The sequence below is a fragment of the Phalaenopsis equestris genome, unplaced genomic scaffold (assembly GCF_001263595.1).
Source record: "Phalaenopsis equestris unplaced genomic scaffold, ASM126359v1 Scaffold000273, whole genome shotgun sequence".
NCBI lineage: Eukaryota > Viridiplantae > Streptophyta > Magnoliopsida > Asparagales > Orchidaceae > Phalaenopsis > Phalaenopsis equestris.
Genome location: NW_018164715.1, coordinates 56,245 through 70,062, shown reverse-complemented (window position 1 = coordinate 70,062; position 13,818 = coordinate 56,245). Strand labels below are relative to the sequence as shown.

Genomic DNA, 13,818 nt, shown 5'->3' with positions numbered 1-13,818 from the left:
TATATATATATATATATATATATATATATACATATAATTAACATGCATTTGTGATAGAAACATATGTCTTCATTGGCAATTTTTAAATTTAAATGTAATTTACATAAATAAAGTAAGTCAAATTTCACTATTTTATTTTAAAGTGTATTGCTTTATTAAATTAAACGTTACTTAATGCTAATTTTATTTTTCTTACTCTATTTTATTTTCTTATTTTTTATAATATTTATTTTCTTCTTACTGTATGACCAAAAAATGGTAGCATGATCAACAAAAACAGAGTAGCTCTCTGCCCATCCACCGGTAGAAGATGATCAAGCGAATGAATCTAAAAGTAGACCATATATTAGAACCAGAAGTATACTCTAATTGGCTAGACTATAGTGTGTTTTAGGTTAAAATATATTGCTCATGTTGTTATCTTTTCAAAATATAGGGTATAAGTAAAAAAGACGGTAAGATATTTACTAAGAAGATACTTTTAAATTAGAAGAAGACATATAGATTTGATCTTAATGTTAGTTATTCTAAAAGTGCTAGACATTCATGTTAGCGATCTTAGGGTTTGTTTGGCGCAGCTGCAACTGTTTGGAAAAACAATGATTGTGCTACCGCAAAAGAAGCTAATGTTCAAAAAACCTGCAGTGACTCTCATAAGGAAAACAATGATTGTGCTACCGCAAAAGAAGCTAATGTTCAAAAACCTGCAGTGACTCTCATAATTTTTTTTTTTGAGAAAGTCAAACCACAGTTTTCTAGTAGCTACTGAACTTGGTCAGGTTCGATGATAAAAAGTAGATTTCAACAGCAATATTTTGAAAAACCTGACAGAAAGAATAAATTGTGGTGTGGCACGGTACCGCCACCCTAAACACACTCTTAATAGGGCTCATAATAATGCACAATGAAATTATGAAAACTTGGTGAATCAAACTCAAAAATATTAATTTTATTTTTAAAAATTCATACGATCAACTATAATTGAATATCACATTCATCTAAATATTGCAGTTGATTGCATAAGATTTCCTTAAAGATTATAATTAACATTTTGCTGGCATAATGTGTTAAATAAGTCTAAAAATCATAGAATTTTTTTAACTTTTGTAATTTTTAGTTGAACATAATATGAATATTTTTAATGTAGTGCCGAAAAAATTCAAAATTTTTAAACTTAACATGTTTTAGGATTCCAAAAATATATTTTTAAATCTATATTCATTCTAATAATATGTTTCATTATTAAAAAAATTTGGAGATAATTTATTTTTAATTTTATTTGATGAATTTGATAATAAAATTCTAAAAGAATAAATTATTATTATGTTTCATCATATGAATAAGAGATGTCAAATTATTGAGTGATTTTCTTACATTGCACATGTCTTCGACACGTCTAGTAGTTCTCTTACATCAATACTCGAATAACTTTTGTTAGCATATAATTTAAGTGTTTCAAGTTCGACTTCATAGTCAAGATTATGATCGAGCTAACAATATAAGAGAAGAATTTAATTGATTGAAGATGTACTTCTTAGGAAAATAAATATGTTTATTACTTTTCATATTAATTGATGCAAAAAATTATATTCAAACTGTCATGTTGTTTGAAATGACTATAAATTTGATGAATCTTATTGATCTCTTCTGTGTGAATATTGTGATCGACTCGTACAAAAGTAATGAGTGAAGACTTTAAAGTATTTAAAAATAAAGAGTTTCTCGCAAAACAATGATTAAGTTAAGAGATTACTTTTAGACGGGGAGGGGATACACGATGAAGTTCATGTTAAGAATTGCTTGTGAGATTAATCATAATAATTTTCTTACAAATTAATATATTAAAAATTATTATGAATGATTATAAAAATTCTAAACAAGGACAAGAGACATGCATGATATTAGAAGCAATCCAAATATTTGAGTTATCTTTTACATTTCATTTGATGAAATTATACATTTAGTTCAAATATAAAAATTGAGAATATAATATATGAGAGGAATAACAAATTTGGAAATTTTATTAAATAAGGATTTTTATTTTGTGCTAAACAAGAAATAAATATTACCTCGTTTAATGATAAATGAGTTGCTCATAACTCCACCACTGTAAATTTGAAGATATAATACATTTACATTATTCTTAAATTAAGATATTCTATAAAAATTAATATGCAACTTCAAGAGCTGAATAATTATTTTACAGAGACAAATATGTATTTTTGTCTATTGCATGTTTAAATCATACTAATTCATTAAGTGCATTTGATAAAGATAGGTTAATGAGAATGCCAAATTTATTTTCAACGTTTACTTTAATGGTTTTAGAGTCTGTATGGGGGCAACATATTTGGTGCGGTGGCATTTGAAAAACGCACTTGAACTGTTTGAGTAAATTGCATTTTGGAAGCTTATGTGTTTTGAAAAGACTGAAAGAAGCGTTTTAACACCACACATATATAGGTGCGGTGACAGCGTCTGACTTTTCCAAATCAATAAAAATTTATAATACCCATCGTGCCTAGCTTATCCGCAGATATTTTTAATCAATTTATCAACAAATTATTCAATCAGCTACAACTTTCTTAAACAGACCCTTTGATGCTTCTTGATGATCAATTAAAAAAATTATTTTTTGTGCATGCTAAATTACGAAATTTCATTGCCAGACAATTTAAAGGATTTAAGAAATTTCATTGCCAGACAAATTTTTAGGATTCATCTTTTGCCCAGATATTTCAGATCCCAATTTGATGGATTGAGAACTTTCTAATACAACCTTTCAGATCCCAAACTGCAATTCATCCATTTTGCTCCAATCTCCGAAATGCAACTTGCCAATGCAGCAGCATCGATTGCTGCGCAAGCACCTGGCCGCGGACTTTGGAACCGAAAATGGAGCAATGAACGGTTTCAATCGATTTTTGACCTTAAGAAGTGGAAGAAACAAGCGAGAGTGGCGTTAGTTGTGAGGATTTCCAGGGATTCAACTGGTGCTGGATCGCTTGTCGGCAATGCTATCGGCGATAGGGATGTCGAGGCGTACACTGATGCAGACGTGAGACCAGGGTTTTGCGTCTATAAGGTGCTTGCCGGCGATGCCGCTCGGTGCGACGGCAACTGAAGCGGGAGTGAACTTTGCCGTGTACTCTGGTGGTGCTTCGGCGGCTACTCTGTGCCTTTTCACCCTTTCTGATTTGAAGAAGGTCAGCTTCTCTGATTCTTTTGATTATTTGTGCATTGATGCTTTTTGGGGGGTTTCATGAGTTCGGTGTAGATTATTGAAAGGAGATCACGATAGCTTTCTATGGTGCAGAATGTCATTACAGAGGAGATTCCGTTTGATGCACTGATCAACAAGACTGGGAGCATTTGGCATATATTTCTGGAAGGCGATTTCATGGATATTGCATATGGTTATAAATTTGATGGGAAGTTCTCTCCAGGAGATGGGCTCTACTTCGATAATTCTCGTGTTGTTTTTGATCCATATGCCAAGGTTCATTCCCTTTGAGATTTTGTTTTTCCAAGATATACTTTCTTTGTTGTGGTCCTTGTTTACTGCTATTCCCTCTTACAAATGTATTTTGCTTGTATACGTTATCTATATTTCTGCTCCTTTATAGGCAATTATAAGCAGAGATGAGTATGGTGTTCTTGGACCAGAGGGAAATTGTTGGCCTCAGATGGCTGGCATGGTACCACTTTCTAGCAGTGAGGTATTTTCCGTTTCTAAACATTTTATATGTTTGTATTCAAATACTGTACACTGATAGATTATCATATCTATTTGACAAAGCTAAGCATGCATAAATTAACAGACATTTTATAAAAGTAAAATAATTGATCAAGGGATTGTTCAAATACTGTGCACTCTGAGAAAATTTAAGATAGCAGATATCCTGACCAAAGCCCTTGATCATTTATAAATTGATAACCTAATTTTCAAGCTAGGAATGATCAACATATATATTCTGAACTTTTGGTGAAGTCGACAATTTTATAAAAATCCTCGTCGTGGCCCATTCTAGATCTTCATCAAGAAATCAGTGTGCTTTAATTAAATAAACCACATGATGATTGTCCATCTCAATAATCTATAATTTCCCGACTTTCTTATTTCTCTCTCTTTAATTTTGTTTTGTCTTTTTCTTAATGAGGACTAGTAATTGGTAACATTTGACACTTAAAATATATCTATGCATCTTTTCTACAGTTTGAACCAAGTAAGTAAATCCTTTTCTCATAATTTTTTGTCTCTATTTTTAACACACTTCTATACTAACATGGGGTTGGGAAACAAAGAAGTCACTGAAATGAAATTTGATCATGATAACAATGATGGATGGCATGCATACACTTTTGGAAGATGAGATAGTTTATGGTTGTGTATGTACAATAGAGAATTGAAATGCACCAATAAAACACAAGGATGGCGTTATTGTGAAAAGATTATGAAGATAAGTAGGTTGACAAAATGGCAATAATGTTATAAGTTATGTAAAAAGGTTGCATAATGGAATTAGTCTTCATTTCATACTCGATAATAAGGAATATGCCATGAGGATTCATAAAACCAACACGAATTAATTGGGATTTGGCTAAATGTGATGATAATAATGAACACCCATGTATAGTTTTCAATATTAAAGATTTTTTTTATTTTAAATTTCACACTAACAAATGAAAATACATAGTGGATTGGCATGAACGGGCAAGTCTATTCTATTAAATCTTTAGATTTTGTTTGTTTTTTATTTTGAAACCATTAAAAAACTCCTTGAAGCTGTTTATATTCAACTAATTTATGATAGCAGTATTTTATTATTATAATTGAAATTTCATCATAAAACATGTGAAAACTTTAAAAACCACAATTTTTTGACGAGGGTAGTCTTAAATCGTAATTTTTTCTTAGTTAGTGGTAGGAGGTGGTGGATGAATCACTTGTTAACTTCTTTTAACATAACACTTTTTTGCTTGATTAATTGAGTTGCATCATGTATTGTAAATGCATTACATGTTGTAATTTGCTGGATTAATTGAGTGATATTGTTTCTTATAAACAATCACATATTGCAATGACAAAGTTCTATTATATATTCTTTGTAGTGGTCATTTTGCACTGAAATAGTATAATCTATATATTGATGTAAATAAATCATTTATTCTTTTGCAATTGTTTAATATAAATGATGATTTGCTACATGCTTCTGACACATGAGAAAACCTTTCTTCTTTATAATTTAATGGAATATGCAATTCTTTTTCTTTGATTTTCAATTAACACTATTTTTAGTTTTAGTTTGACTGGGATGGTGACTTGCCTTTGCGGTATCCTCAAAAGGATCTTATAGTTTATGAAATGCATGTTCGTGGTTACACAAAACATGATTCGAGTAAGGTGGATTTTCCAGGAACTTATATTGGTGCTATAAAAAAGCTAGATTACTTGAAGGTATGTCTTTATCTAATAATTACCATGAATTCTATGTGATGAGATATTAGAAATTGTCATTGGTTTTTTTTCTTTTTCTCCTTAAATAATTAGTAGCATGGTTGTATATTAGGCGTAAATTAACATGCATAACGGAGCACTTTTAGGCTCTCACTTTAGTGTAATAGCTTTATTGTTTACTACCTCTTTAATTCTTTTTTGTACATAAGATTTTCTTTACTTTAGATGCTCAGTTTATTATGCTCAATTTTATCCTTGATAGTGATTGAACAAAGCAGTTGCTAAAGTTGGGAGTAAGTGAATAATTTATTTTTTATTTATGAATATGATGAGCTCCATTTATTTGTTTAATTATTCTAAAAAGGTTCTTTCACTCCTTGTGGGCTCCAAATATTCGACACCCCGACCTCTTTCGAAAAGAATAAGAAAAGTAGAGAGTTTGCCATGACATTCCAGGTCAAATTTTCGGAAAACATACCACCTCCTAGTCTCAAGCACTCAACTCTTAGTTGCAATGGTTAAAGACCAGCATGTGGAGGCCCAGAGAGAGTTCCCTTAGTATTTCAAAGTCTAAGGACACTCATGATGACTTTAATACATTCACGCACACTAATGTCACTATTCGAACAATTTACACACACAAATATCATAATTTGCGTCACCTATATCTGGAAAGGCTTCACAATTAAGCGAAACTTAAATTAATTTCCAAAACAATTGATCACGGACCCAAAAATTGAGAAAATCGAATTTGACACATTTTTTAACCCGATCGTCGATGAAGTTGTCCGAATGACCCCGGATGACGAAATTGACTGTACCAGTGCGTCCGAAACGTTGAATTTACCTAAAAAAGATATTCATTTTGCTAAGGTTCCGAGCACGAATAAATCGCGCGTGAATATATATTTAAATAATATAAAATAATAAAATAAAAGAAAATAATTCTCCCGCGATAGGTCGCACGCTCCCTCCTTCCTAGTCGCGACCCAGGTTCCTCTCCCTTTAGCGATCCTTAGAGATCGAGCTCGATTCCTCCCTCCTCTTTGGTCGGTTCTCCTAGCTCGAGCTCTAGTCGGCCGATCCTCTCCATTCGCGAGCGAGCCGACCTACTCCTGTTCTGTGCAAGCCGCCCGACCTGAATGCTTACGGTTTTCCTTGATTTTTTGTACGTTTCTTACGATTTTCTTTGAGTTTTCGTGAACACCAGTGATTTTCTTCTGGTTTTCCGTGTGTTTCCTACGGTTTTCTTCGAGTTCTCTATATGATATTTTCTCATTTATTCTTTTATATATAAATGCATATTTGCCCCACCTGTTAAATTCTCTACTATACTCGTTTATTTTTACCTGTGAAACTGACCCCATTTGCAGGAGCAGCATACACTTCAAGTACACAGATTTATTTTATACTTACTGTATTTTATAGTTTGTATTGCACATTTTACTGTTTTTTTTACTGTTCTTTATACTGTTTTCCTTTACTGCACTTCCTTATAGCATTTGTTTACTCATGCTTTAAATTAGCTCAAATACCTTCAGGATAGAGAATAATAGTAGGTTTATCTAGGGTGAATCATTATAAAACACTAAACTTGAAACTGTTACTACATGAAGCATGGAGCAAGCCTTTGTGGGCAGCACGACCGGGACACAGCGAACGGAGGATGACGATCTACAATAACCAAACAAGTTCACATCAGCTAAACCCATTCTTAGTTTAAATAACAAGTCATAAGACTTCGAGGTGATCCGCTCAGCGTTACATAAATCATCACCTCATCTTTTAGGCTTTTGCAAAACTTTGTGCAATATAAGTCTTAACACCTTTTAGGATTACGAGATTGTTGTGCGATACGTCTTAAATTCTTCTATCTTCTTAGGTTATTTGCACGATCAGGTATCGTGCGAGTGTAAGCCCTAAATAATAAAATCGGCAATATTAAACATTAATTAAGACATAAAGTACATAAAGTCAAACAATATGATAGATGAGAAGTCATCGAGGTTTTTCTCGTATCCATGATATCTCATTCCTTTCTCTCATTTGACCTCCTGAAAATAATAGTTCCTATTTTGAGCCACTTTTAATTTTCTTACGTTCTACCTTGAAAATTAAACTTTGAAATCTTGAAAACTGAACTACTGATCTTAATTGAGAGTTTTCTTAAGTGATTTCGGTCATTTAAGATGTAATTAACTACAGGAGCTTGATTCTATAAAGAACTAAAAACCTAGGTAAAATAAACCCTATCTAATTCTTATATTAGGTAGAAGAACTTGTCGGCCACATATAAAAAGGTTTCGCAGATCAAACGGATGTCACAAACTCTTTAGTTCAGATGGTTAAACCTACTACAAGTGCTATGCTTATTCTTCAGGATAGTGTATTACTTCAGTATCACACTCAACCGTCTAAACTATCGAATATGTGAGATATATTTGACCTCATTTATTTCAAAATTAAAATATTATTTGTAACATCAAAATCACCTATATATATTAAAACTATTTTCAAATTTAAAATATTTTCAAAATTCCGGCCAACAGTTTCACCCTTATTATGCGAGGACTTTAAGATCTAGATATTAAGTATAGTTTTTGGGAGCAGGAAACAATAATTTTTTCCTCTTTTTTTTCATAGGAAACATTACAAGATAAATAGGGAGAAAGTTGCTAAATTAGGTAAGTCATAAAATCTCCATGCTGAAATTAGGAAGCATAAATTACAATTTACCAACAGTAAGATATTTCAAAAAATATAAAAAACTAATAAGGACAATAGAAAAACATTAAATTTTCTAAAATTTCAACACCACCCCTTCAAGTTGGAGCGTAAACATCTATCATGCCCAACTTACTTACAAATACCTCAAAGCTAGGCCTAAAAAGTTCTTTTATGAATATATTTGTTATTTATCGAGTAGTAGGAATAAGCGACATGCAAATAGCTCCACAATCAATTTTTTTCTTTTGTGAAGTGCCTGTCTAGCTTGACATACTTACCATGATCATTTTGCACTAGATTTTCTGCAATGCTTATGATTGTTTTATTTTCTCTGTACAACTTCATTGGCATGTTTATTTTGATCCGTAACTCTTCCAGGATTCTCTTCAAGCATGACATCCCACATACTTCATTAGCCATAACCCTATATTCTTTCTTCACACTACTCCTCACAATCATATTATATTTCTTACTTCGCCATATAACTAGATTTCCCCAGACATACGTACAATATGCTGAAGTCGATCTCCTATCAATTTGTGGTCCTACCCAATCTACATCAATGCACGCCTCTATGATGCAACTTTTGAGCACAATAACGAACTGGGTTGACCACGAGTGACTCGACCTATCGTCACACACACTCACGCGAAGAAATGTTGAGTCGGACTCAATCGATGGTTCTCAAGACCAAAAATAGTCATGATGGATTGAGGCTATCTTATGGAACCGACAGTCAAGGTCCGAGGATGATCTACCCTTAAAAAACAAGGTCAACAATTAGTATTGTGGATATTACTTACGTAAAAGCTCAACTCAGACTCGACAATATTTCATTTGATCATGTATTTTGTCAATCACATTACATAATGGTAATGTTTAGTCTGGTTATTGATTTACCTGTTATAGCACGGATAGCTATCTGCTTACAAATCATGTTAGTTCTGTTCATGTTATGCATGTATTTATGTACAAGCTTACTTGAACTCTTCAATATTTTTACTGATCATGTATATCTAATGGAATCGGTGCTACTTGTTTAGCATTATTTTTTAATTATGGCATGGCTCATCATTTCTTATGCGGTGTGTTAATTTTCTGCATATCGAATACAATTTTTTAATATTTTTCTTTAAATTCGATTATCATGGGCTTAATATGCAAACCAGTTCATGCTTTATGGATTCATTTGCTTATCAACTCGCCAAAGTTGGCATTTATTCCTTTTGAATTACTGTTTACTAACATGAAATATTCAGGAGCTTGGCATCAACTGCATTGAGCTAATGCCATGCCAGGAATTCAATGAACTTGAATACTTCAAGAGTTCCATGCATGGTGAGAATAGGTACGATTGCCAATCTTTAAAAGTATAACATCCTCTTAAGCATCCAAAACTTGATATCTAATCGACTCAACTTACTGTTTGCTTTGCATGGTATATGGTTAATTTAAACTGAGATGTGGCTCCTCATTTATTTATATAAATCAGTGGCGCAGCAGGGTTGAGTTTAAAAAACCACAAAAGATATAAGACAATGATTTTTGTTTTGAAGTGATCAAAATATGATGAAATACAAGTGAGTCTTCTTATTTATAATAAAAACCAAGGGTAATAACAAATAATTACAAGGTAACAAGAATAGAGATGCTTAGGGAACTTTAAACATCTATAGACGAAATAAAAAAAAAGAAACTAATTATAAGGTGACTAATAACCAGTCATCTATTTCATCAATTCTTTCCACTTAGGAAACTCACCCTTGAATTATGTTACAACCAACGTATTCAAGATCTACATACCGCTATGAATGATAGCTTCAATGATGTTACCCCACACGAGCTAGTGTTTGTTGTCAGTGGACTTACAATTGATGATTATGTTGCATCGATCCTCCTTTAGTATCTCTCTTGTTTGAGCAGGGAGACAATTTTTATAACTAGTGCAATAGGAGAGGGCTTTGAAAACCCAAACAAGATAACAAGAAAGGATAATAATGTTTATTTCAATTGATGAAAATATGATAAAATACACGTGAGTTCTTTTGTTGATTATAGGAGAGGGCTTTGAAAACCCAAACAAGATAACAGGAAAGGATAATAATGTTTATTTCAATTGATGAAAAGATGATAAAATACACGTGAGTTCTTTTGTTGATAATTAGCACCCATCCAACACACTAGAAAACATACAAACTGAGAGTCATGGCATGTGCTAATAGTGAGTAAAAATATATAATATTATAGAAATTAAAGTCTAAAGAAATTATTCTAAGCAATTAATAGAAACTGTTGTTTACAAGACTGATAATTGACCATGTACTGCGTTAATAAGTGAATAACTAATCATTATTAAATAGCATTCAGATCTGGGCTATGAACCATGCCCATCACTTCTATGAGAGTGTGTTCTGGTTTCTATGAGAGTGTGATCTGGGCTATCATGCCCATCACTTCTATGAGAGTGTGTTCTGGTTTAAATTTTTTTGAAGATTTATTGGATATCAATTAAGATGCAGCATTCAGATAAGACACTAAACAAGAAAGTTCGCCCTCATTTTGTTAGGTTTTTATATTTTAGTTCGAGGCTTTCCGTTGGCACAAGTCCTTATTATTAATTGCATCTCTTGCCATGAGAGAGAATACTTGAATATGGCTAGTTGGTAGGTGCTAAGTACTATTTAGTTTGGTGTAGTTGTACGATAGAGGAAATATACTATCATTAGCTTGAAATCTAGTGAGGGGAATGGATTGATTGTTTCTCCTAGCTTTGAGTAGAGGATTTAAGTTGACCATTTTTATATTTTAAAATTTTACATTAAATTCTTGCTTTTTTTATTGGAATCTGGGCCCTGAACAATTTGCTTTGAGCTTTGAGCGTATATTGATAATAAGGTCCCCTCCGGTTGAATTTTGTTGTTAACATGGCCATCCATCATTTGTTTATAAAACTTGGAAGAATTTATCTTAGCAATTTAAGAGCATGATTAAAAAAAAACCCTCCATTTATGATGTGTCTTAGCTATGTCTATCATATAATTGTTTGCTTGATTGGACTTTGTTATATTAAATCTTATCAACTTTATTCGCTTGCTTGTAGAGGATCAGATTCATTGTTTGACTCTACCCTCATATGCAGAGAATTGGATCTTTAGATTGTGATTTGTCGTTTGTATTACAGAGGATGTGGCCTTAAGAGCATGCATTTTGAAATGCTTTTGTTTTTTTTTTGGTTCAATGTTTTGAAGACCTTATGCAAACATAAAACAAACTAACTTTGAGAGATTGAAGATTAAGTATCTAGTTTTCAATCTACAATTATGTTTGTTTATTGATTAAGATCATTGTATAATTATAATTTTGTTGAAATTTACTGCCTTAGCATTTCCAAATAGTATCATTCTTATTGACTAGTCTTTATGAGAGGGATCATACTTAAAAAATGTGAGACTTAAAATCTGCTCTATAGAAAAGATTATCTACTTGAGAACATGCTTAACTTGATAAATTTAAGCTTAAATTTGAAAGGGAGCTTGCGCATTTTTCAAAAAAATAGAACATTTTCTTAGAGAAGTTTCGTAGGAATGATTTTTTTTTTGCCTTATTTTTTGTACGTGCATTATTTTGATCTTAGAGTTAAATGTTGATGCATCAATTAGAGCATATGCATAAATTTAATTTTTGGATATCCAAAGTTTCAAGGGGCAAGCATGTTTTGTAATACTACACTTGTTTAACTTGCAATTTGTTTAGATTTAATTGGCAGTATAGCTATTGATGAACACGTTGTCATTTAAGAGATAATGCAACTTTTCATTTTGAGCTCTATGGATCACATTTTAAAAGCCCCAAAAGGCTAATATATTAAGTAGAAAAAAAGATACAGATACAAAGTGTGGGAGGGCCCAAACATGACACCCTGTCCACTAAAAAATCACAAATGGTTTCAAAACTAGAAAAAACAGAAAAATACATTAGATACTTAAATAAAATACCTAACAGTGTCGAAATACATAGTATCAGGTGGCTAGAGAGCGACCCAATTTGGTCTTGCTTCTGCCTCTAGTTCTAGAAAATGAGCAAGCTAATAAGCTGGTACGATGTTTGTCATTGCCAGAAGTAACCAATGTATCATCCAATATGTTCTCGAGCTGGAGTCTGTCTCCATTCTTCTTCTTCCTCCTGGAATAGACTTGTCATTTCTCTTCCGAAGAATCAGTCTGATGGGGTGGTAGAGCTGAAGCAGAAGGAATACCAACCATAGTACCCACAATAGGTTCTAGTATATGTGAAGTATGAGTTGCTTCTACAACGGATACTTCCTGAAGAAGTGGAGTTGCGAGGCTCTCCTGATTATCAGTCTGAACACTATTATTTGTAGGTAATAGTCTATCAGTATTGTTTTTTATGGGGTTTGAAGGTGCCAACATCACATCATTCACAATAACAGTAACAACAGTGTCATGAGGGGGGTCCTCAGGGGCAACAAACACCACCTGTCTGGTGGTATTCTCCCCAGGTGGAACTAAAATATCCAGAGCTGTGGGGTTAGACCCATATTTACTTGAACTTTAGTTTTCAAATTAGGATAGAGCTTGCAGTATTTATCAAGGATATGACCAAACATCTTACAGTGGGTGCAATATGGGGGTTTGTGTTCCAAGACGATTTGTTGCCAATATCCATTGTGGGTTGTACCCAACCAGACTTCAGTAACATCCGGTAAAATAATATCCATTTTCATAAGTATTTTGGCCACCGAGGGTCTGGTTAGGTTGAAAGTAGACAAATCTAGCTTCAGAGAACCTGATGGTGAAAAAAAATATAGCTTTAGACCAGGTAAACTAAACCATACCGGTATAGTGGAACTTTCATGATTTGGGTCAAAATCAGGAGACCACTTGAGTAACTTCATAGCTTTTCCTGCGATATTAAGATATTTCTTGAAGAAAATTCTGGTGTAGTCTTCAACCATTGTTAGTTGGATCAACACATGTCTCCCATCCATAAGTCCCACTTTCTACTTGCCTACTGGCTTAAGATCATCTACACTATTTCTGATAACCTCCATAGGTCGGCGTCCCCACTGAAATTTTCCAATAAGAACAAACTTGAATTTTTCTGCAGGGTAGAAATTTCTGAGTCAGAGAAAAAAATTATTGCTTTTCCACCTTTTCTACTTCCCTTCTTAACAAAAGGACAATCATTTGTGTCATCGCAACATTCCTTATAGCTTGAGGGGAATACCACCGCGGACTCCACCTAAGGGTTTCCCACCATGTGGGCAAAGGAAGCATTTGCCGGTTCAACCAAAAAAGAAGGAAGTACCATCAGAACAACCAACTGTCATCTACAGCGAGAAGCTTGCGTCGAGCTGGAGAGAAAGACGGGCGCAGAAACAAAGCAGAAGAACGGGCTAGAGAGAAGCACTGGTGCAGACATGAACAAAAGAAGCGTCAAATGAAGGAAAGAGTCGTCGGGCGCGGAAAGCAGAGGCGCAGCGTCGAAATTGGACGCCAACGCTAAAAGACGAACCGCAGAACTTGCAGCTCGACGAGGTCGACGCTCGACACAAAAGCTGGCGCGAGCGAAGCCTTAGAATCCCTACGTCGTTGTCGACGCTCTACTCCTCA

General features: G+C 33.4%; 1 protein-coding gene across 1 annotated transcript in view; it reads left to right on the top strand.

Annotated features, from left to right (window-relative positions):
• Positions 1-2,711: 2,711 nt before the first annotated feature.
• The window catches only part of LOC110024758 (isoamylase 1, chloroplastic), a 29,445-nt gene continuing 18,338 nt past the window's right edge, over positions 2,712-13,818 (top strand). Inside the window, 6 exon segments of the mRNA XM_020724906.1 lie at positions 2,712-3,096; positions 3,098-3,206; positions 3,317-3,499; positions 3,627-3,719; positions 5,306-5,458; positions 9,445-9,533. Of these exon segments, the coding sequence (XP_020580565.1) occupies positions 2,828-3,096; positions 3,098-3,206; positions 3,317-3,499; positions 3,627-3,719; positions 5,306-5,458; positions 9,445-9,533 (896 nt within the window). The 5' untranslated portion in view covers positions 2,712-2,827.